This window comes from Poecile atricapillus, chromosome 2 (assembly GCF_030490865.1).
Source record: "Poecile atricapillus isolate bPoeAtr1 chromosome 2, bPoeAtr1.hap1, whole genome shotgun sequence".
Taxonomy (NCBI): Eukaryota; Metazoa; Chordata; class Aves; order Passeriformes; family Paridae; genus Poecile; species Poecile atricapillus.
This window is the reverse complement of record NC_081250.1, coordinates 46,654,432-46,679,728: the sequence shown is the minus strand read 5'-3', so window position 1 is coordinate 46,679,728 and position 25,297 is coordinate 46,654,432. Positions and strand designations below refer to the sequence as shown.

At 39.5% G+C, this 25,297-nt stretch overlaps 1 protein-coding gene across 5 annotated transcripts in view; it reads right to left on the bottom strand.

Annotated features, from left to right (window-relative positions):
• Positions 1 to 25,297, bottom strand: part of BMPER (BMP binding endothelial regulator) — a 149,270-nt gene that overhangs the window by 52,883 nt on the left and 71,090 nt on the right. For all 5 annotated transcript variants that reach the window (XM_058833477.1, XM_058833475.1, XM_058833479.1 and 2 more), the window contains 6 exons: positions 22,163 to 22,262; positions 18,775 to 18,884; positions 18,025 to 18,165; positions 15,668 to 15,772; positions 10,171 to 10,216; positions 1,624 to 1,953 (listed from right to left, as the gene is read on the bottom strand). In XM_058833477.1, coding sequence (XP_058689460.1) covers positions 1,624 to 1,953; positions 10,171 to 10,216; positions 15,668 to 15,772; positions 18,025 to 18,165; positions 18,775 to 18,884; positions 22,163 to 22,262 — 832 coding nt within the window. The remainder of the gene's footprint in view (positions 1 to 1,623; positions 1,954 to 10,170; positions 10,217 to 15,667; positions 15,773 to 18,024; positions 18,166 to 18,774; positions 18,885 to 22,162; positions 22,263 to 25,297) is intronic.

Below are 25,297 nucleotides of genomic sequence, written 5' to 3'. Positions count from 1 at the left end.
AGCCCTAGTGAAATATTTCCATAATTTTACAACCTAAACTCATTAAACAATATTTACAGCTTAAACACATTAAACTCAAGACATCTGTAACTATTAATTTATATAATTGATCACCTTAACTGCAAGATATGTTGCTGAAACTTTGAAAAGCATAATTTTATGTTTAAGAACTGATATCCTCTCTGTTCTTATCTGTAAGTATCAAACAGTACAGTCTGTTGAGTTTGTATGGCAAGATTTTGGAAGCAGAGAGCTACAGGGGTGGCTTCTGTGAGAAGCTGCCAGAAACTTCCCCCATGTCCAATGAAGCCAATTGCAGCTGGCTCTGAGATGGACCAGTTCCAGCTGGCTCCAAGATGGGCTCAGCTTTGGCAAAAGTGGTAGCACCTCTGGGATAACGTGTTTAAGAAGGGGGAGAAAAGCCCTGTGCAACTGCAGTCAGAAAGAGAAGGGAAACTGTAAGATAAATTCTGCAGTCAGCGGGGAAGGGAGAGGAGGCACTGGGGCAGATGTTCCCCTGCAGCCAGGATGCAGACCATAGTGAGGCAAGGCTGCCATCCTGCAGCCCATAGGGGTCCATGCTGGAGTAGAAATACACGTGCATAACCCCACACTGGAGGAGATGGATGCCTACAGGAGACTGTGACCCTGCAGGAAGCCCATCCTGGAACCATGAAGAGAGGAACATACCCTAGAGCATACTTTCTAGCAGGACTAGGGATCTGATGGGGAATCCACATTGGAGTCTGTTCCTGAAGGGCTGCACTATGGAAGGGACCTGTGTTTTTGAAGTTTGGGAAGAAATGCAGCCCATGAGAGGGACTCGCATTGGAGAACTTTGCAGTGAACTGTCTTCTGTGGAAGGGACCCCATACTGGAGCAAGGAATGAGTGTGAGGAGTCCTCCCCCTGAGGAGGAAGAACTGGTAGATACAATATGTGATGGACTGACTGAGCCCCATTCCCAATTCCCCCTACACCACTCAGGGCAGGAGGAGATAGAATGAGGAGTAAATTTAAGCTTGTGAAGAAGGGAGTGTGGAGATTTTGTTAAGATTCTGCTTCATTTCTTAATATCCTACCCTAATGTTATTGGCAATTAATTAAACTAATTTCCCCAAATTCAGTCTATTTTTTCTATGATGGGAATTACTGAGTGATCTCTACCAGTTCTTATCTTGAACCACAGGTCTTCCACTATATTTTCTCTTCCCTGTCCAGGTGAGGATGGGAGAGATACAGTGGCTTTGGTGGGCATGTTTGGCTGATGTCCAGCCAGGGTCAATCCACCATACTCTCCACAGCCACTTCTAAGTTACTGGAAGTGAAAGTCATGGCACATTTGTCTATTCAGGCAGCTAATTGTCAGCTGCAGAATGAAACACAGCTTAGCAATATCCTGCAGACTTCAAATTCATAGCTGGGATTTCTGTCTGCTTGTGGGCTGCAGGAATTTTGAAAGAGCTGTGGGTTTCTCTGATCTCTAAATAGTTATAATGATATTTATTACTGCTATTATGTTTTTTTACTGACTACTGTTCATGTTGAACTTCAGAAGTTCTTCACAGTGAAAGAAGTCACACACACAAACACACACAGACACACACACATATACTTGTCCTACCTGCTTTGGTTGTCACTTTCAGCAAATAACCATCCAAATCGATCTGAAATTGTGGTGTCTCGCAAGGTAATGAAATTCGAGTCCCATTCCACTTCACTGTGAGGTGCTGCTGGAGGCTGATTGTGCTTCTGCCCAACACAAGGTCCACTGACTTTGTCCAGGAGAAAGAACGGGTCCGACGGGCATCGTTTTTTACCAGCACCTGAAAGGGTGAGGCAGAGGAGGAGCAGTCTTTTGTCAAAACGTACTGACATGTTCCCTGAAAGTTAAATGTCCGTCCATCAAAAGTGTTGTAGTGAGGATCTCCAAACACAGTGCAAACTCCAGGCTCTGCAGGTGAGTGAGAAAAAAAAGTGCTATATCAGGATCAAAGTTGGAAAAAAGCAGTAGATAAGAACTTAGAGATCCTGCTCTCACCTAATCTATCTGCTTTACAGGGTAGACTGGTGCCCACTAGGATTAAATAAATCTTTAAAAACCAAAAACTTCATTGCTTTAGCAGTCTTTCCCAAAGTGGCTGGTAACCAAAGTCCAGTTCATTCCTGGGGCAGCATAGGAAGGCTAACCTGTAGCTTTGTCCCTTGAACATAATGTACAGTCTATGTAGTAACGTACAGTATGTAGGTTACTAAAATGCCTGTGAGCTTTTTCAAATTTCAGTGCCTCCCTGAAATTAAAAACCATCAGATCACTTTAGCAGGAGCTGGTTCAGTTTATATTTTATATATACACGCTTATACATAATGTACATTTATAAACTAGGTGTGTTTACATGTTTTTTCCCCAAAATACATATAGAACCAGCATCTTTATTCAGTGTTACAAGCTACTGAATATGTTGTTTATACACAACTGACTTGTAGTAGTTACTGATATCACTACCAACTAAAAGTCAGTAGTACATGACTAACACGATGCAATGACTGCCAAAGAGCATGGTGTCTCTACCAATCATTTATGTCATTACAAATGGATGGACATCTCTTAAGGATATTTGAAGCCATGCAATGCTCAGAGAAGTCACAGCCCAAAGACAGAGCATTTCTATCTTCATTGCAATTATGCTGAGTTACCCTGCAGCTACCCAGCAACTGATTGAATTGTCTCACAACCAAAGATAGCAGCAAATATATTTGCCTTGCAGCCTTCTGGTATAACAATAGATTCTAACCACATTGCTGCTGTTCCTGGAAGGAGTCTCAAGGCAGAGAAATGCACACTGCTATATTGCAAGTTGTATACCCATGGGCTAAGGCTGCTTTTGAAAGATGATGCCTGTTTAACTAACAATGGCTTGCTTGAAAAAAACAGCTTAAAAAAGCCAAATTCAAATCTACAAAAAAAAAAGGAGACATGAATGTTCTAGAGAAAGGGAAGGGAATTGCTCCTGTGGAGTGAAATACAATTCTAACTACACAATACACCTTTCCCAACAAAGTTTTTCAGCCTAGGCAGAGTGCAATGCTAAAGTAACTGTAACCTTTCTGGTGTTTTTCTAGCTGTAAAGAGAACTTAAGGAAACCTATGTGGAGACACAGCAAATGGAGCTGAAGGAGACCCCAGGAGACATTACCTTCTTCTTCTCCAGCTGCAATGAAGAACCATCTCCACCTATATTAATCCTGACATATGTTTATCTAACCTGCCCATAAAGAGCAGTAGTAACAGCAATTCCACTGTCACCTCTGGCAATCTGTTTCAGTGTTGGTCTGTCCCTACTGCAAAAATGTCTTCCTAAAGCCTCATCTCACTTTCCCCTCACCACATGATGCAGAGCCATCACAGAGCAGGTCCCTGCGTGATTTGTACTTTACTCCTAATTGGCCACATGCATGCTTCTTTAACTAAGCCAGTAACCCATCTTGGCATCATTATGACCCATTTTTACTGCGTCTGGCAACTAGGGACCAAAAGTTTCAATTCCTCAAGGACATCATGTTGACAACTCCATCTGAAATCAAAATGATCCTTATTTGATCAACATCTGCAGAAAACAGGCCCAACAGACTTAAAGCAGACCCTGAAAACCAAGACATTTAGGCAAGAGAGTGCTTTTAAAAATGTGCACTTCTGTGAGTTTTATTTTCCTCACTGATAGCAATAAGGATGTCCATAACTGCTTTCCAAAGTTCATTAAAAGATTAATTGATTCTCCAAAATTGGAACGAACCATATGGCTTTTAATTAACAACATCATTTTTACCAATAGGAAAAATAATCTATAAATTTTTGTATGGAGACCATCTGACTTTACCCATTAGCAAATCATACTAACACGTTTCTGATTTCCTTATGTATACATCTAAGTATCTGCATGACGGGTACTAAGATACATGTTATTACCAGCTCAGATTATACTTCAGCTATTCCAGCTTCAATTTTTCCTTAAATTTAATGACAACCTTTATGAAAGCAAGGAAATTATCAAAATAAAACAAACCATCAGCCAAACATCAGTGAAGACTCTAGAGGAAAGATCTGATTTTTCTCTTGTTTCTAAAGGACAAGAATGAGGACATGTTATACATGTTTTTAACCAATCTATTGGGAGGAGGAGGCTGACTCTTCACCTAAGCAAGTGACTAAGAGGAAAGACATGAGAGGAACAAACATAATTTAGAGATGTGCAAGTAAAATTGATAGTACCAATGGGATCCAAAGGAAATATTTATTTTTAATTTCTAATGTGTTATGCAGAGTAATGTTGTTTTATGTTATGTTACATCGTGTCACATCATATGTCAACTTGATGCTGTGCACTTAAAAATGTATTTTGGACTGGATAGCTGAAGATCTGATCCAAATTCTGCTGTTTTCTTTAATAACCAAGGAAATGGAGGAGGGAAAATCCACCTAAAAACCGTCTGAATAATTGATTCTCTGATATCACTGTGTAAAACATTCTTGAAAGGTTTGCTAAAATTGTGGGGTTTAAAAATAAATCCACACCCTGCTAAAGTGTGTGCGATAACTCAGGCACTGCCAGTAAGAAAAACTGGTTGGCCTAGAAATAAACCTTAAATACTGGGTGTAATAAGACTGCAAAAGACCATCAACATGAAAAGAATTCCTGCATTTTTAGCTTTTGGGTTGTTGTTTATTTCCTTTTGGAAGAGTTTCAATCACATCATGTTTTATGGTTTGCTTCTTCTCTTTTTTTTTTTTTTTTCTTCCTTTTTTTTTCTTTTTTCCCCTCCTTCAACAACCAGTCTTTTTACTTGGCAATTTTTGAAATCTATTGGAAGCACTGATCTGTAGTTAGGATTGTGTATGACTTGTTTCTCTATTGGGACATAACAGATGAAGAGGTGCTGCTGCATCACCAAAGTTACGTTCCCCAACCATGGAGTATGAATTTTGCAAGCTTATATTAACAAGGCATAGGGTCACAGGTGTAGATCTTTCCCTTTTTTCCCCTGCAGTAAATTGTTCCCAGCTTATTGCCAACACTCCGTGTGTCAGCTAAGGTAGAGCTAGAAAAGGGCAATTCTATACAATAGAATTCAGATTAGGGACTTTCTGAGTTATACATGGTTTCTTTTAATTTAGTCACCTTTGATAGAAATATTTTCTGTAAATTTTTCCAGTGCAAAAATGGTTTTAGCATCTACAACATCCTTGGGCAAAGGAAATGAAGAATCATTGCCTCTTCCTCATTTTGAAAGTGGCATGCATGATCTTTGTGTCTTCTTTTGCTCATCTAGACATGAACATGAATGCAAATTTATCCATTCCCTCTCTATCCTTGAAAAACACAGGTTTTTCAAAGGAGGGCCCAGAGCTATGTTTAGGAGGCTGTGATTTTTAAAACACTTCAGACACTTAACTCTCATTAAACATTATTGAGAGCTGGATGCAAACACCACTAAACCTCTTTTGGAAATCCTGCATGTTGCTTCCTAATCAATATTCAGACATTCTGGCATTCATAAAAGCTTTTGGGACCTTGGCAGTTTTCACATTTGTTTTTTAAGCAACTAAATACGGACTTCACACTTTTACATTTGACTAAAATATTAAACTACGTGTGTGATTAATGCAGTTTGCTTAGCTCCCACCTAGCGCTCTACAGCTTACTTACAAACTAATAATAGTATTTAGGTGCTAAAAGTGAATACTATAGAACTGTTGGCATGTTTTTCTTGAATTTTCAAATCATGTTTCCAATTCAAATGAAATAGTGACTTTCATTAGAAAAGGGAGTGTTTTTGAAAACACATGTAGCTGTACAAAAAAGGAAGCTAAAAAAGCAAGAGCATGGAAAAGAACACACTAGCATTTCCTAAGTTTCAACATACTCTCATAAAGAAAAAAAATAAATCACAACCTGTTTGGCCAATGTGGAGGGATAAAAGTCTGAAAGACCACTCATTTCTAGTAACTAGTACGCTGAGTACAGGTAAGAGCCACTTATTAAACTAACTGGTTGCCAAAAAGTACCTTTCTGCCTTCCACCCAGTGCCTCAATTCCCCCAGACAGTATTTCGCCTTTTTAGAAAGGCAGAATATATATACTGCATGACGGAGGCCAGACAGACAGTCAGTACACACATCCTGACCAGCCAAGAGCACAAGCATATTGGCTGGGCAATTAACACACTTGTAGCTCCAGACCAGCCACAGGATATATTGTCTCTAGCTGGGTTTATTATTTGTTGGGACATAAAGGAAATGGGACACAAATCCATAGGAAACCAGGCTCTGTTAGTTCTGGTACTCATGGAATAGCTTGTTTTGTTTTTTCAGGAGATCAGAGCAGTCAATTGAAGTCCAAGATGTCCAGATGTCTGGTCACACTCTGCTGGGCTTGTAGGTAGTTAAGAATGGCCAAGAAAAATATACTTTAAATTGTAACTAAAATCGGTTTGGACACTTTCTAAGTAAGGAGAAGGAGGAAAAAACAGAAGTTTACCAGTGAAGGCTGTTCTGGTTGTAGATCTATAATTCAAAAATATTTCAGTTTTTTAAAAATAAAATGAAACTTTTAATGTAATTAGCCCATATGTTGAATTAAGCCCTAAATCAAACTGAACATTATTGACTTCTAAAAACTAGCTACAGAACACGCATAACAGAATTTCATAGGTTTTCTGTAAAAACTGCATAGCCATAGAGGACTTTTCCTCATAACTGCTGCATAGGGCAGCTTGATATAATACACATTACAAGGTGTGGTGTCAAAAACTCCACAGGAGTCTTTATGGTCTATTTCATAAATAAAATAGCTATTCCAATTTGTTCAAATACATATTTATACAGTAGACCATCACAGCTGAAATGGGAGGTAAATTATGAACAGTGTTCCAGTATGAATAAACAATTGCAGCCTTTTTTCTGCTTTATTTCTTCACGGAAAGGAAATAACAGAAAAAAACAGGAACCTATGTGGTTCTTCAGTCCCACTTCCTTCTCTCACAGGTACCCACAATGCATAACCTCACCTTGTTTCTTTTTCTTTTTTTTTCCTATTCTTTGAAAGTCAGTGCTTTTATCAGTAATTCTATAAAAACACATAAAAAGGATGCAGGACCAAGTGGAATACCAACCTCTTAATCCTAAGGTAAGTTCAAATGCCCTTGAATTTAGTTTAGCTCGGTTGACCATTTTGTCAATTAAAAAAGCTGTGAAATGATTTGTGATGAATGACATTTTGGGACATTTTCTGTCCCAAAAGCAGCCTTTATTGCAAGATTAATCATGTGTACTGTATATGTAAACCTAGATGACTACAGTCCACTTTGAAAAAACTTCATCCACAAAATCTCACAACTGGTGTAAGATTGTGCTAGGAGTATTAATAATGATTAAAGTATATCTACGTGATTTTAGTAAAAAAATTTCATCCTGTGTACTGTAATTTCAGCAGGACCTATGAATCCTTCCTTGTCAAGAACAAAGATTTTACTTCCACTGCAAGTTCCTATCTTTGTCTGAAGCTAAGAGAAGTCTGTTAATGTTGTTTGAACTCAGGTTTAGTTTTTTCTTATTTTTAATATGAAAATGACCTTGGTCTAACATAGGATTACTAATTTATGGAATTGACGTCAGTGGTGATTTTTCTAAATCAAGCCCAAAAGAGTACATTTCATTACATTTTTACAGCAGCATAAACTAAATTGTTGAATTTTCCACTGGTATGACCACTGTGTTTAATTAGTGATAACTGTATGCCAGCCATGGAGCTTAAAAAGCAACATGCCAAAACTAACTATAGTTAACTTCAGCAACAGTAGACAAAAGAGACTCTCCAGCCCTTTAGGAGACGAGGTACTTTTTCTCTTTGCAACAAACTGCTTTGAAAATAATCCTTTGATTATTTTTTTTTTTCCCAGTTTAAAGTGTATTCTTTTACAATGTGACTGGTTTTGACCCACTTCATAGAAATTGGCTGCATTTAAACTGTACTCAAGGCTCCCCCGTGTACAGTATGTTCTTGTACCTCCCTATGTTGTTTTTACTTAGGAAAATTAATATCTGCTGGAGCGCCAGAAATGTTTGGTGTGTTAATATGTAGAGACAGGATCAGGATCAACATGAGTGAGTGGGTGAGGGAAGGGGCTGTGTGTACATCTTATCAGAAACTGGCTGAATTAGCAAAGTTTCCAATTCCTGTCAGATGATAGTTGTGATGAGACTTACAGCAGTTCTTCTGCAAAGGAGGGATTAATTCTTTGCAAATGGCAAATGTTAAAACATCTAGTGGTAGCCACCACTTCTGTATCACACTGTATTTAAGCTCCTTGATTACATTCTCTGTAAAATCCAAGAATGCCCTGTTAATCACAAAATTGGAATTAGCTCTTCTGCAAGTACTAAATGGGTCTATAGTGAGATAATTCTGTAAAAATAAAAAAGACCCCTCTGTTTCAGGTGCAATGGTGGAGCATGGGACTGTGCGACACGACGAGACTCCTAGGCTCAAGCACAGGCAGTGCAATGCAGACCCTTGATTCCTTGATCCCATCCCATAAGGGAACAAGGTTGTTTATCCTGTGGGCAGACCTAATAGCAGGCTGCCAGTACATAGAAAGAGGTCACTGGGAAGATGCAGCCAGGCTCTTTACAGATCTGCACGGCAGAAGGACAAGCAATAATGATCCGACCTTAATTTAACATGTTTGTAGTCATGATTATTCCCTTCTTATATCACCAAGAAGTTTTGAGATTTTAGGTAACCTGGCTCCTAGATAAGTTATTTTAACACTGAAGAACTGTAATTTTTGCCTCCTTCTCCCATGAAACAATTATCACAAGTCATCACTCTCTGGCAGCATTTCTGAAGGAGTCACTGTACTGTCTTCTTTTGAACCTCTTAAAGTAGAGGGTCTCCTGTGCTTTGAGGCAACGACTGGCCCCATCTTTTCTTCCCCGCTTATGTTACAGAAGAACCCAGGAAGAGCACATGAGAAAGGTTAAATGAGACTGAAACATAAAAAAAAGAAGCAAGATAGAGATTGATAAATTAATTACACTAATGGTATGTCACATCTGAGCAAAGGTCTATACAAATCTCTTCTCCCTTAAAACTGAGCTAACATGAAATCCATTGCTAGTCAGATGAATCCTCTTTAATTTCTTCCTCTGCTCAGTATTATTTCAAGTGTTTCTGAGGTTGTCCCTTGTATTTACTCTATTTTGATAATGAAGACTTGCAGGCTAGATTTATTTTATCCCAAGATACACATTTCAAAATGAATGAGCCCCAGAGTGAAAAAACATATATTTAGCATATGGGATTTGTTCAATTCAAGAGAACCCAGAAGTGACTTGAGCAGCAAAACCATTTGATTTTAGGCAAAAGAATAGGAACACTTTCTTCTTGCAAAAGCCTTTCTATAGGTCATAAAACCCCATTTTAGCAGTCTGTCCCTATTTGGTAAAATACTTAAATATGCACTGAAGGAAATACGTAATGGTATCTTGTTAACTTCAGGTCTCCCAGTTGAGTTAAATAGAACAAGATGAAAGATAAGTATTTGAGTAAGTCCTTTGCTGACTGGGAGGGTGATACTGCAATTTAATGATCATTCCTGAAGAGAGTAAAGGGATTAGAATGTAAGAACTGAACTAAACATCATAAACAAAGAAGAATAGTTTTCTATTCTACTTTCCACTGCTGCCCCAGACTGTGTCTGAGATTTCTGCACACCTTTTTTTAACTCACACAAATCATCTGCAAAGGTGTGATTATGTATGCACATAGCTGGACTGTTATAGGTGTAAAAGGTACCCAAGTCCTAAAGTTATAACTCCATTCATTTTCTTGCTTTATTGCCTACAAATTTCACAGACCAACTATGTCTTTCAAAATGCAGCACCTCAGATTTGATAAAAATAGCATATTTTTTAAAAATAAAATAAAAACAAAATACCCAGGCATCTTATTTTAAAATTACAGATTTATAGGAGGCATAATCCATGGCTAAAAATAATCGCTTGCCCTTTAGCTACCTCTAAAAAGAAAGCAGAAAAGCAAACATACTATTATATAGTTATTTTCTCTGAAAGAATAAAAAAGAATTTAAAGAATGTGAAGAAATAACTTACTTTCAGTGCAAATTGGACAGCATCCTTTTCTGTTCAGGATTTTACCCTAATTGGGAGAAAGACAGGCTGTTTTAATGAAAGAGTTCTTGGACCAATGACTGTGTCATGTTGTAAGACTGGATAAGCCTTTGAAAATAATTCAAGTTCTGTTTGAACTCAGTGCCCTGGTTACAACTTCAAATATCAGGTGCTAAAAACAGAACATTCAACAAACTCCTTGGCAGTCTTAGAAGAAATTAAATATTAAAAGGGTTCTTTGTTACCACTTTTCTCTTTAGAGAGAGGGAGGGAGGGAGGGAGGGAGGGAGGGAGGGAGGGAGGGAGGGAGGGAGGGAGGGAGGGAGGGAGGGAGGGAGGGAGGGAGGGAGGGAGGGAGGGAGGGAGGGAGGGAGGAAGGAAGGAAGGAAGGAAGGAAGGAAGGAAGGAAGGAAGGAAGGAAGGAAGGAAGGAAGGAAGGAAGGAAGGAAGGAAGGAAGGAAGGAAGGAAGGAAGGAAGGAAGGAAGGAAGGAAGGAAGGAAGGAAGGAAGGAAGGAAGGAAGGAAGGAAGGAAGGAAGGAAGGAAGGAAGGAAGGAAGGAAGGAAGGAAGGAAGGAAGGAAGGAAGGAAGGAAGGAAGGAAGGAAGGAAGGAAGGAAGGAAGGAAGGAAGGAAGGAAGGAAGGAAGGAAGGAAGGAAGGAAGGAAGGAAGGAAGGAAGGAAGGAAGGAAGGAAGGAAGGAAGGAAGGAAGGGAGGAAGGAAGGAAGGGAGGGAGGGAGGGAGGGAGGGAGGGAGGGAGGGAGGGAGGGAGGGAGGGAGGGAGGGAGGGAGGGAGGGAGGGAGGGAGGGAGGGAGGGAGGGAGGGAGGGAGGGAGGGAGGGAGGGAGGGAGGGAACTAAATTATCTAAAGTTAATCAGCAAGCTAGCAGAGAAGCCTTAAAAAATTGACACTGAACAATGTATTTTTCCAAGCAAAAACTGATGTTGGTTATAAAAGAACTTACAGTGATACTGAAGCTCACCCATATTCCCACACAGGTAGTGAGAGGTATATGGAAAGGAAGTCCACTCTGTGTGACTACTGCTGCCTTTATCTCTCACCAAGTAGGTAAGCAAGGTGAGGACTGCAAGAGTGAGCAAATGGAGCTGTGCTATCCTACCCCCTAAACATATAAAAACCTTGTGAAAATAGACAAAAAATTGGTGACAGGTCTATGCAAAGAGTGGGGAAGTGGGAAAAGGCAGCCCTATTGCTGTCTGCCTTGTTTTTTGCCTACAGTGCTGCCAAGCTTTGAAAATGTGCATGGGGAGGCATGAACTCCAAGTATCTGCTAGAAAACTGGAGTGGAGCATGTTCCATCCTGCTCTTGCTTGATGTAGACACATGGCATGAACGAATCCTTGGTCATGAATGCACTTGGGCACAGTACCCACACGGCCCAGTTCAGTGTAGGCTTGTCTTTGAATATGCAACTTCATGTGAACACACTTGAGACACATCTGGACTTAAGAAAAGGGATCAGAGTTGCACTGGCAGAGTGAGCAGCACTTAAATGTTTGTGTGATTCCCAGGTCCCTGAGCAAAGAGAATAGCTGAGGACCAGGCTGCAACTGTAGGCTTATCAAGCACCTGCTAGAACAGAACCTCTTAAAGGGGAAACCCTTAAAACCACACAGAAATAGGGAGCTTAGCAACAGATATTTGTAGGAATGGAAACACGCAGCTGAATGCCACACACTGTACTGCATAGCCTTACCTCTCTGTTTCAATAAAAGAGTTGAAATCATCAGTCGAGCTGGAAGTGGCAAGAATTCAAGTGAAATTGGAATCTCCAAGGCAGCCTGCTGAGGCTGGTTACTTGAGCCACCATGTTGGCCTGAGATCCTGTTTTTGTCTTGTAGAATAAGGAAACCCATTATTGCTAACATGTGCTGCAAGAGTTCGTTAGCATTGAGGGTTCCCTTAGGAGTGGGATAAGTGATGTGATCCCATTTTTCCCTATGAATATTTATAAGCAGACCACATTTGAGTCTATTTATTTTCAGGGATTTTTCTTCCTTTTTATGGGGTTTTCAATTTTGTGTCTGAGGTTTCTATTTTCTATTTTTTTTTAAGGCAAGACTAATTGCTGGGGAAAAGAGGTTGTTTGGTTGTGCAATAGCAACAGCTGTTGTTTTTTTGTGCTTCATTTGGCACTAGAGTAAAAACAGCAACTTTTTGTTTGTAATAATAACAGATGTGTATAACATTATATGCAGTCTGTGCTAGAGATGGGGGAACGTGTTCTGAATAAATTTTCAGCTCACTTGAAGTTCACGGGTTCAAAATTTACCCACAGAATCAAACTCTGCAAATGTCTTCACCTGCCATGAATTTAATTGTATTAACTTTTGCACAGCCTTGGAGCTCAGAAAAGGTTATATGCTGTAAAATTCACCAAGCTCTTCTCTAGCAGTACAAAAAGAGGCATGTTCATGGCCACTGATCATTACCACAGACTTAAGATGTTACTGAGGAATTCAAAGGCATAAGAAGGGGCAAGGTGATAAATTATAAGGATGGGTAATCAGAAAGGAGATGGCACAAGGCAAAGGAATGACGGGAGCAGAGCTAGGGCAAGTAAACAGCAAATTCAGTAAGAAGTCTAAAGGATCTCTGAAACAGTGTTTCCAAATGTTAAGATTGCTCCCCTTCTGGAAAGTATTTAAGCATGTGTTTAAGTTTCAGCACACATGGAGAGCCTACTAACTTCAGCAGAACTAGACACGTGTTTAATAGCATTGTTGAATGGGGGCCAGTATGTACCACACCTTGCAGGCTGACACTCCAGGTAACTTGAGAGAGGGAATATCTGTGTGGAGTCAGTGATCAGAAAGCAAGAAATAGGAACCACAAGCCACAAGGCTCACTAGAATGCCAAGGAGGACCAATCCTACTATAAATGTGACAAGAGGGATTGAATTTGAAAAACGTATTGGCTCTGCAGCAGATGAAAAGAATCTAAGAAAGACATTTCCTGCAATTGTGATATGGGATTAAATGCTCCAAAAAGAAAAGAACAAAAGCAACAGAAACTTGTGTCTACCTCTATGAAGAAAACTAAAGAAATGGCAGAAACAGTCTTAAAAAATATGCCAGCCTGCAACCAATAGATTGAATAAAAAAAATGGTTGTGCAGTATTGGAAATTTCTGCAGAATTACCACTTTGAAACCCATACTTTCAAGAAATAATTGGCCAAAATTTAATGTGATAAGTAAAATAAAATGAAATAAAATAAAATAAAATAAAATAAAATAGCCCCAAAAAAAAGCCATGCACAGTATCATGCAAAGAGTATTAAGACTGCATGGTAAAGCATTTAAGTCAAGGAATAATATTCTAAATTCTTTGTGAATCTTCAATCCTTTCACACTCAGTTGTCTCTATAATAATACACATTTAATGAGATAACTTTATGTTGCCTGACACCTAAGGGATACGAAACCACATTTTATTCCACAGCAGTCTTCAATAGTCAGTGGAGACTGCTTACTGTCAAAAATATTGTGAAGAGAGAAAGCGAATGGACGCATCTACAGTTTGCAGAGACAGCAGCATAACTCTATGTGTGATATTCAGGCTGTCAGTATCAGAACCACTAATATATCTTTATCTTGAAAAATGTGGTGTGTTTAAGTGATGTTTATAGATTTATGACAGAAAGTCTCATCAAAGATAGTGGAGCAGAGATGAAAAGCAAAAGATTTTAATCAATTAGCATACATTATTTGCTTTAAAACTACTTGGTACCCGCTTGGAATAAGAAAATAAATCTTACTCTAGAGTTTACATTCTTTCTCCTACTTCTCCTTCCAATTTATCTTGGAACAGCAGAAATGTAATGTGTACCTGTAGAGGAGGGTGGGTTTGATTGCAACTTGCATTTTAAGGTGGGGATCTGGCTGACTGGTTATATACTGGAAGGGAAGGTGCTGCAGGGTAACAAAAATGGTCTTTCCAGCCCTAAGGAACCAGACCTTGTTTTCATTCAGCTTGTTTGCAGACTCACCTCAGAGGTCAAGGGCAGATTAGGACTTCACATTAGCCTTGGAGCAGGTTCTATAGCAGCTTTGAGTGAGTTTGTCAGTCTCACTTATGTGCTGCAGCACTGTCTGTGGTGAATTTTTACCCACCACTATTTTTATTTTAGAAACCACTTCAACTGATCATCTCAGTGCACAAATTTATATATGGATACAGCTGAACTGATGTGCTTCACTGAAAATCTCTATTAAGTCATTTTAGCTACTTGATCTCAGAAGCACCTTAAATGTTTAAAATGCATCAGCACAAGAAAAATATAAATGCAATGCAGTGCGTGTAAGACCTAAAAAGCCCAAGCTCTCCTGCTTATACTGTGAATGGCATGAAGGTAGCAAACCTGACTGCCATGAGCCATACATAAAACATTCCCAGAAGAACAGCTCCATTTGTTCACACTTCCTGATGTGTATGCAGCATCTCATGTGAGGCCCATTAAGAGAAGAACTGCTCTCTTCAGTGAGTGCCAGAGGGACAGGAAAAGGATTATCCCTCTTCTGAGGATCCTGAAGCCCTCTGTCACATCAGAATGGGGAGAACCAAGGTGCAGGCTCTTTATTCTACCACCACTTCTGTCAAAAGTTTACACATAAAAAATTTTACAAACTAAGAGTTTTTCATTTAAAAAATTTATATCTGGGTGTCTGTGACTCACATTTCCCCCACTGGCTTCCAGGATTGAGAAGGAAACACTGAGAAGGTGTAATGCTAAAAGCTTGGGTCTCTCTTCTGCAGTTTTGCTCACAGATCTGCCCCTACATGAGATGCTATTTAGAGCTCCATCTTGTGAAACCTTGAGCCATAAGACCAAAATCATTTATCAGTGTGAGAAATCCAAGAAACAAAGGCTGATTTTAGCTCAGGGTTTCAAGCAAAGCTATTTTTTGATGCCATTAAGCTACAATTACAGCATTCTTTGGGTTCACTTTAGAGCTTCAAATAAAAAATACCCAGGCCACAACCTTAGTGATGGCAGCATGGCTTGGTTGAACTAATTTTCTTAGATTTGTCTAATTTACATTTTCAACCAAGTATTAAGCCTCATATGCACTGAGAAATGCAAGTACAACAATCTGCTGTGGCGTGCCTTAGCAATATACACACTACTGAAATATTAACATAGTCACCCCACCAGTCTATAAAACTATGAAATAAAAGTCAAAAATAAGTGTGCCAATGCAGATACTTGGGACAGAGAAAGTTAAAGGAGAAAAAGAGGTGGAGCACAGAGTAATCAGAGCAAGGACAGAGGCAGGAAGACCATACTCAGGATAGCAGTAGCACATTTGGGGAATGCCAACCTAAATTAACATTCCAAATGATCCTTTTTTTCCAAACAGCTTGTCCCACTGTCATGCACACACTTCCAAGAAACACTGGAAAAGATAATGGTGGAGCAGAAAAACGAAGAAAGCTCAGTTTTTTTAAAAAACTCACATGAGGACAGCTGCTGACTGGAATGCACTGTTTCTTGCGACACTCTGTCTTGCCTTTCACACAAGCACAGATGGTGCAGTTCACAGAGGACCACATCTCTCCATCCTGCAAGAGGGAACATGATATAGTATCAGCTGGGGTGGCAACAAAAAGCTATTTCAGCAATGTATCATTGCACAAGAAAGGATGAATTTCCCTGTTGGCACTGTGTCATTGTTTAGTCTAAATTATTTTGAGGTGTCTGTCCATGGCCAGTTGGATTCAAGACAGAGACCAAATTCAGCCAGGTTTTCTTCCCTTTGGCCTTGTTGGTAAGAAATTCATTTTTCCAAAGCTAACCAAATCACATCTGCATTTTTCAACAGTGTCCTGATTATTTGCATTGTTTTCTATCCAATAAGCATCTGAGTTGTGATCACACCTACCACAAATTTTCATTTCAGTTCACATAATCAGAAAAACCTGATTCTGTGTTGAGTGACATCTTTAAGTGTTGCACATGAAAATATTTGATTAAGATGTCAGCAGATAGTGAATTTATTCCCATATGTAGCATCTTTTCAACATAGGGCAGGAATGGTCAAATAATTCTAATTTAGATTACTACGGCACTTTCATGGATATCTGATCTGCTAAACATCTGAAAATACTTAGAAGAGATACAGTGTTGAATCTCTCAAAAGCAGAGCAGGTAAGACAGCCTATGTATAGCTCTGAAAATATGAAGTGTAGAGCATAATATGCCTTGTGGTCTTGTCCCCACTTGGGATGAATTGCTTGTGGAACTGCCCTGGCTCCTTTTTACACGGTGTTGCATCTGCCAAGCATGGTTCCTAAAACATTCTGTCTCACCCACTTACAGTCTTATGCTAGTCCGCTTAGAGCCAAAGTGTGCATGTTTTCTGTTTACAGGGCTGCTGGGAAGGAAGGGTGAGGATAGACCTGACAGGAACAGGCAGTTCAACCAGACAGCTGTGAATAATTATGTGCCCACCTCAACATGATGTTCTGACCAGAAACAGAAACAGACTATATCTGAAATGCCAAGGAGACTAACTTATTCAGCTCAGCTTGCTTCATCAAAGGCTGTCTCTCTCCTATTTTTTGTTTCTAGGGCATGTTTCTATTGCCTGGAGTTTCTGATGTTCTTCGGTCTCTAATGACCACTCACCAGGCATCTGCCAAGATACCAGAATACATCACAGCTGACTGCATGCAGCTGCCCTGAATTTTTGTCTTACAGCTGGTTTTGCACAGGAGTGCAAAAACACATTTGCTGTGCCCATTCTGTGTTAGACCATTGACTTCATAGAGCAATATTGAATTTACTTTTTAGCACACAAGGCCAGAAATGGATGTACTGTCTCGTTATTTTTTCACACTCCATATAATACTAGTAATATATAATAAAATCTTCACAAGAAGCAGAATATTTTAGTTGGGTGCCTAAGAAGTAGGCATTTGTTCCTGAAGCACAATGGTGCCAGTGTGAAAGTGCCAATCAGATGGAGCATAGTCTCAGCGTACAGTAGGTTCACAAGTAATTTCCAGAATAAACACTTCTGCTATGTACACAAAAGATGGAATAAATGGGAAGCAATTCTGGCTGAGCAAACCAAGTACTCACACAGGACTTAACATTTGATCTGATTCAAGGGTCTCTTAATTCACAGATGGCCCATGAGGTGACAGAATCTTTTTCTGACACAGTGTGAAAAAAAGCTGCACCACTTGGAAAAACAAATGGGGTCTCAGAAACAGCAGAAGCATTCTGCAGGGAATCCCTTGTGATTTTAATACATAGGGTGAGAGTGCAGTAGGTAACAGTTATTACATGGCTATCCCAGTATAAGATGTCAGGGGTGCTGTCCTTAGCAGAGATGTGAAATGTAGTAAATCAAGTAACTTTCAGCCAAAACGAACTTCACAAAGCTCTTGTTGGCTCAGTTATGGAAAAGACTCTGGCTCAGCAGATAAAGCCTACTTACCACTCAGAATATCTCCTTCATGAGTATCAGTGTTTGTTTTAGAAAGCAGAGCATTAGTATCTCTTACTAAAAATGAATCCGCTGTCATGAAACTGCAGCTTGAACATCTACATACAGAGGGGCAGACAACATGCAACATTCAAGGGGGAACTAAACTTTAACTGTTGACTATCGGCAGAATTTATGCAAACTCAGAAAAAAAATGAACAGATGGAAAATTTTACAAAGCTTTGTCTCTGAGTTGTTCCATCATCAACTAGGATGGCGACGATTCTGCTAAAAACAAGTCACAATAATAATTTACAGCAAACTCATGCTATTTTGGCTGTTACAACGGCACCTACCCTTGAGCCACGTGTGAAACCTTACCTGGAAGACCTTATTGCCAAACTTGCACACTTTCACCTCCTCAGGAGAGATGTATGAGACACATTCCTTGCAGCAGTGGTCTTTGTTTTTATTACATTCACCAGGAAGTAAGCATCTCTTCTTACATATCACTGTTGAATCCTAGGTACAGAGGTGAAAGGAAATCATAAAATCATCACCAAGATGTTTGTGCTCCTGTGTATCCTTATATATTTCTGTTTGCTCAGTCATTGCATCCACCCAAGCCACTGGACAGGTGCTTTGAACAGGTCAGCTCAGAGAAAATAAATATTATTTATAGATAAAGGGAATCTTCCATGGTCTATGAATTTAAAGCCTAGCTTGCACTTCTGTTGACCTGCAAAATCTCACTGATTTTGGTGGCACTTTTATTTTTTTGCTTTGGTAAAAAACTTTAAGATGTTGCAGTCATGTTAGGGAACTAAATAAAAAACACTGACCTTCAGCAGAGATATGTTAATTCATAATTTAGAAAATCCTCTTCCAGTCTAATGCAGTCTTAAAGAGGACAACATAATCTGAGCAACTTTATTTTGCATCAGACAGGGTCAGGCATCAAGTCTCAACTGAGACTTAAACTTTCCTAGCACAACTGCAAGTGCTCTTCAGATCAGATTCTTTGAGACCACACAAGATGCCAAAGAATCAGGCTTACAATTCCACAGCCCTACAAATTACTGCTAAGCCAGACAACCATCAGCATACAATATCTAAGCACTGTGGACTTACCTTGCATGTACACACTGTGCAGTTGTCATAGATAAATGAGGAACCATTATCATACACATTGCTGTGAAAAAGGCAGCTTCCAAATGGGAGGTCGAACACTTTCCTCTGTCCTGAATATGAATAAACAGTAACAGAAACAAAATGTGGTTGAAAATATGCCACATTGTCAACAAAAATAGTAGGGCTTATTGTCACCAAATTCATGTGCAATGTGTCATTTATGAAGCATTATGTGCTTCCATTTCAATCTGAAAAATACGTACTTTTAACAGTTCGCTATTCTTTTGGTACACATTCATCACTGCACATTCTACTGTGGGATGGAATATAAATGATTTACAGCATGTTTATAAAGGAAAAATCTTTCTTCTTCTCATCATAAAGTGCACAGTGCAGCTAAAGGAATAAAAAAGTAAGCACTGCAAACTCTTAAGGTAGGTACACTTAAACTAGTTTAAACAGTCTTTAACTTAAAGCAATAACTTATCAAATAAAGCAGTCTAAACTTCTTTTAGCATATCTGCCTCAGGGGCTCACAGCAGCCAAGCTAAATCAACTCAGTGACACTGATCCAGAAAAAATCACAGGTGTTGTCCAGTCTCATTAAGATAGCTTGGTGTACCATGTGTTCATGCAAGACGGCAAGAAATATAGGAATTTGCGTCGTTTATGAGCAGAATGAACACAAGATATTTAGTTTCCATAATCTGAAAATTACTTGGGTTTAATGACAGTGATACAAGGGTTTGGGGCACTATACAAGGAAGGCAGCACCAAAATCAAATCCTTCCGGAAGTCATGCAATCCTGCAAATACTTTCAGACCCAAGTTACAACACAGTTTGCACTCCTGTAAGCTTCTCTTATTCCTCAGCTTCTTTCTCAGTAAGTTATTTTTATAAAATGACTATTATAATACATACACATGGGCTCTTCACAAAAACACTATACTTACTTTCCTACTTTTGAATTTCCCTGTTTACTGTTGGAGGCGGGTAACTAATAAGTACTTTCATGCGTGGTTGTCACTCTCCCACCTTATAATTTCTGACGTCTAATGTTTAATAGGCATCAAATCCAAGGTAGGGAATTCCCACTCAAAGTACATATTAAAAGTGCTAAATACTAGGCCAATATTTTAGCTTTCAAACCATCAGGTCTTGGCACACTGTAATTCCTTCCTTTTTCAATAATTCTTGATAAATGTAGAGCATCTTTAAAAAAAAAGTTCCATTTTCCTCTCAGATATAAGTGAACAAAAGGATAAGCATACAGCAAAATCCATTGGATTTGCCTTCAGTTTTTACAAATTGAATGTTAAACAAAAGTTATTAAATAATTGCTTTTGTTCTGTTAGACACAATTTAAACATCCCTCTCCTGCAAATTAGCTGCTTGGAATTAACCTGTGATTGCATAGCCAGCCTTCTTTCACAGGATGCGTGTCTTTCTCAAAGAGTTTTATTTATCTTGCAGGACTGACATAAGGAATCAGTTGAGGATGCTCAGTAGTCCTAAAAGGAACTGCTCTATATCCATGCACTACTTAGGGGCAAAGCCATGCCGCAGTCCTGCCTGTAACAACACTTCTGCTGCTCACTGTGGGGCCAGGACTTCAATTGCAGAGCTTGTGTCAGCAAATGAACAAAAGTCCAGTTCTCTCCCACACTATGTCGCCATGCCTTGCAAACTGCTCAGCACAATCCCAGGTGGCCTACCCAGTTCAAATAGTTGGTTAAAAACCACTGTCAAAGGAGACACCACTTTAAAAGATGTGGTGATGAAGATATTGGCTTAATGATTGTCTTTGCTGGCTCATAACCACTAGTTAAACTAATAATTCAAGTCCCAGTAGACTCCACAGCATTCTTCTAAGCTATGTCTGCTGAGTATCAGGAATTCAATTGCAGGGAGGTCCTTCATATGATACTTTAAAAACCATGCCTCAGCATCCCTGGAAATTTTTCTCTTTCCCAACTGCCATGCAGTGTGTTACTCATCCCTTGGCTTTACCTCCCCACCAGAACTTTTAACACTTCCTTGTAAGTAGACATAATCTATTCCCAGGTATATGAAATGCTTTAGAGTAAAAACTACATAAAATGAAATACATTATTATTACTGAATTTGTTTACATTCTAAGAAGGGAAAAAAGAAATTGTAGAAAGATTCCCTTGAAGCAGTCAAAAATTAAAGCTGCATTTAGAATGCCTAGTTCAAGGAGGTGAAAGTTCAGTCAGGAAAAGCATGGGGAGGACAGGACAAGGGGAGTTTTCAGAAGGAAAGGAAAAATGTTCGCAGCCAAAAGAGAAGCTCAGCGCTTGGACTGTTCTCCTCTCCATTTCATTCCTCTACTGCATTACTCTCTGGTACTGTGGTTGAATGTTCCAGGCCGATATTTATTTACCTGAAGCACTTCTCAATTAGCAAATAAATAAATTCAGGTTTGTTTCAAGCAGTCAAAAATGTAAAGTATTACCAGAACCTGGTACTCTACATAGCTTTGCTGGCTCCAAGGCCAGACATCTCTGTATCTCTAACCTAGACCTGTTAAGAGATTTCAGATAAAAATATAGTCAAAATTACAAAAAGTTTCCATTGAAGGACTGGAAGTAATTAGCTCTGAAATTTTCCAAACCTAGTTATAACCCTAGTTATAGACCAAACTAAAGTCAATTTACTTGGTAGGATGTAAGCGCTCCTTGTTTAAGAAATAGATGGAATGTTAACCTGTGGGATCTGTGGACATAGTAAGAGCACAAGGCAGTGCCTTATTTTGCACTGCCTAGCTTGTCATGTCCTGGAAGAACCAACCCTTCTTAGAGGCCTATGACTCACACCTTTAAAATGTGTTGGAAAGATGTAATTGAAAATATTCCTGGATGACAGTGTGATTCCACCTTAAGAAGGCTATCATGAGATGGACTCCTGGATCCATGGCCTCTCTGACAACAGTTTCTAAAAATGCAATGTCAGTTCAGAAGTTTCCTCTGACCTGCATTTCCTCAAAAACCAAAAATGCAAATGCTCACTCAAGCAATAATATGAGATGATGAGGCCTTTTTCTTGTGGCAAACTCCAAAGGAACATTTCCTCCAGCTCAACCTCCTTTGTAAAATATATGATGAAGGTGGGAAGCATCGCTATTTTTTTCTTTTAAGCAAGGCAACTGGTCTGTGTTCAAATGCTCTTCTGCAGCTGCTTGCTTAACCACAAGCCTAACACTGACCATTCAGAGTACCTGTTCAAAATCTGTGGATTATAAACTCTGAGCAATAGAGTCTCTTTCACCTCCTGGAATTTACCAGTACTGTGAAATACTAGTCTAAAATACATTATGCACAAACATATTGTATAAATTACAAAATTCCTAAGGGAAAAAACACTCACCTAAGCATTTGGGGCAGCACTGTCCAGCAGGAATGTGACTGAGGTGCTGGGGACATGAGAGAATGGGGCAGACTTCTTGGATACACTGTGTCCTGCCACCCTGAAGGAAAATAGGCTCCATTAGAAAGAAATTAAAACAAAACATCAAGCAAATGTGTGTGCACGAGCGCGCACACACACACACACACACACACACACACAGAGGCAACAAGGTCTTGAAAAGCCTTACCAAAGCAGTATTTGCCAACAGAAATTTCTGCTTGCATCAGACATACAGGACATGTACAACTGTCCTTCAAGAGTTTCTATATTGCTTGCAGAGACCTTGGATTATCCATACTTTTTTCAATCTCTCAAACAATGAATGTAGTAATTGAAGAAACAGTGTTTTTCTATCTTATTTCTTGGTGTGGATATGATAAAACCAGGGAAAATAAAATCATTATCCATGAACATTTCCGGATGTTCCAAAAAGTTATTGAGCAATTTTTTATATTATTCTTCATCTCCTGTGTCGTGCCCTTCTAGGCTTGTCTGGGACAGGGATTAAGTGCTGAAGCAAGATGAGAGCAGGTGTTCTTCCCCTATGTCTGTGACCTCAGAAGCCAAGTAAGGCGAAATCACTTAAGAAAGAACATTCTTGTTAGTTTCCAAGTCCAACTATACAAACCCAGAAGGTCTGCTTTCTTCAGAGGACTGAAAACCAAGTGGGTATATGAAATTCTGGGAATGAATGAGGAAAAAACAAAAGAAAAGAAAAAAAAAAAAGCAAACTAGACTGGATATATCCTGCTGTGTCATAAACAGAGGCAAAGACAAAAGCATAGAAAATATATTGAAAATTGAGTCAGTTAAAGAGATCTTATTTCTCATTCTGCTCTGTTGCCTGATTACTTCATCACGCTTTCAGAATACTGTTTAGCTCTAGACCCTCTACCAACATGTGTTCCATATGCTTATGAGAGGTCCAGGCTGCCAAACTTTAAAAATCAGTCCACCTTTTTCTCAGCAAGTCAGGTTTTTTCATCTAGCTGTCTTGCTTTATTTATCACTCAGAGCTGCAGGCTCATCCCAGCAATAAGCTTTGGGTTCCTGATGCTGTGATTGAAGGCTTACAAACAGTCTCCTCCAACCTACATGCTGAATGGCTCTCGGGGCTCCCTGGGGAGAGATGGAAAAAGCCGTTCATTTTGAAGAGCTCCGTGCCTGAAATGATGGCATACCACTCCACTCCTAATGGCCTCAGTGAATCATGTAAAAGCTTTTACATATAGGCAGACCCACTGTTGCACAGAAAACAACATACTGACTGTACCCCTGTTCTATAATAAGTTTTCAGGCACTGAAGTCTACCTGTCCCATGGGGCTACCAAAGCATCCTGAGTGCACATGGCTGAGGACTGCTCGTAATTCTTTCACTGCAGCATGCAGAAACACAGACCTTATTGTAGACTGAAACGACTGCTCTAAATTAAGGGTCAGACCAGAAACTTGACAAAACTAAATTAATTCTTTAGTGATGTTCTTTAGTATGCTCAGGGAATAGCTCTGTGAGAAGAGACACAGGTGCAGAATGAAAGGAAAAAAGCAAAGAAGGGCTCTCTGAAGTTGTGCTGTGATTCACCCAGGGAAAAAGGCTACAAGAAGCCAAAGTTCAAACTTCGGTGACAATTCAGCAAAAGGGAAAGCAGGGCATGGATGTCTCAGCCAGACTGGTAACAGGATCAGGGATATATCCATGGAAGATAATGAGGAAAGGCTGAGGGAACTGGGACCGTTCAGCCTGGAAAAGAGAAGGATTCAAGGTGACCTAATTGCAACCTTCGAGTACCAGAAGGGAGCCTACGAGAAAAGATGGAGAGAGACTGTTTAGAAGAGCAGCTAGCAATAGGAGAAGGAGAAATGGCTTTAAACTGAGAGTAGGCTTAGATTGGGTATTAGGAAGAAAGTCTTTACTGAGAGTGTGGTGAGACACTGGAACAGGTTGCCGGGAGAAGTGGTGGGTACTCCATTCCTGCAAGCATTTAGAGCCAGGCTGGATGGAGCATGGAGCAACCTGGTCTAGTGAAAAGTTCCCCTGCACACAGCAGGGGGATTGTACCTAGATAATCTTTAAAGTCTCTTTTAACCCAAGCTATTCTATGATTCTGTGAAGATAAAGCAATACTTCAACATGTGGTAGGCACAGGTCCATTCTTGCAATCTTGCTGCTGCATTTAATACTCACATAAGCTATGGCTCTGCAGAGCTGCCATGGAGTTTTGCTTCACTGACAGAAGGAATCAAAGCTCAAGCTTAGCATGCTATTGAGATGTTGCCTTTGTAGCCTCTTGAATAGGTATCTTCATAAATACAAAATGCCATGGATAATGAATATTTTCTCACTTTAGCCTTTTGTTTATAGCTCCTGCCTTACTTTTTGTACTGTCTCCTCTGTGCAAATTAAGACTAGTTCCACCTGTCTCTTCACCTCAGTGCTACTCCTGCTTCCAGCTGGAATGCTGCTTTTTAACGCCAAACTATTTTCTAACTTGCTGCTGTCCCAGGTAGGTTCTCCCAGGCTTCAGTTTCATTCAAGTGCAAGTTCAAAAACAGTCTGAAACAAACAACGTGTACCATTTAAAGTAAGAATAATTCTACCTGCCCTAAAGAACTTAGAGAGGTAATTAACTGGGCACTTACTAAATGTTAAAACACACAAAATATTTCTATTTTCTTAAAACTCTCAGTCATCGTAATTCAAGACTCACAAAGCATTCAGAATACCTGTTTTCAAAGCAGCTGATGCAGCCAGTGTTTTAAATTGCATGGACTAGAGATGGGTAGGAAAAAAAATGAGTGCAACAAAAGTTCAACAAAAATACCAAAAATCAATAGAAAAAATAACTCTGGAGAGTAAGAAGATTGGCTTTGGACAACTTAAGCTAGGATTACAACACCTTTCCTCTTCCATTTCTCAATTGCATCTACATCTTTTAGCTCACATTTCCTTGCATGATATCTCCCAGGCAGCCCAAATGCTCCAGGTCAGGAGGAAAACCCTCCAGTTATTCCAGTAAAACCAAACCTGAATTGGAAGCCAGCACAGACCAATAAAGTACAAGTGACATCTGCTTCCTGTGAGAAATGCTATTC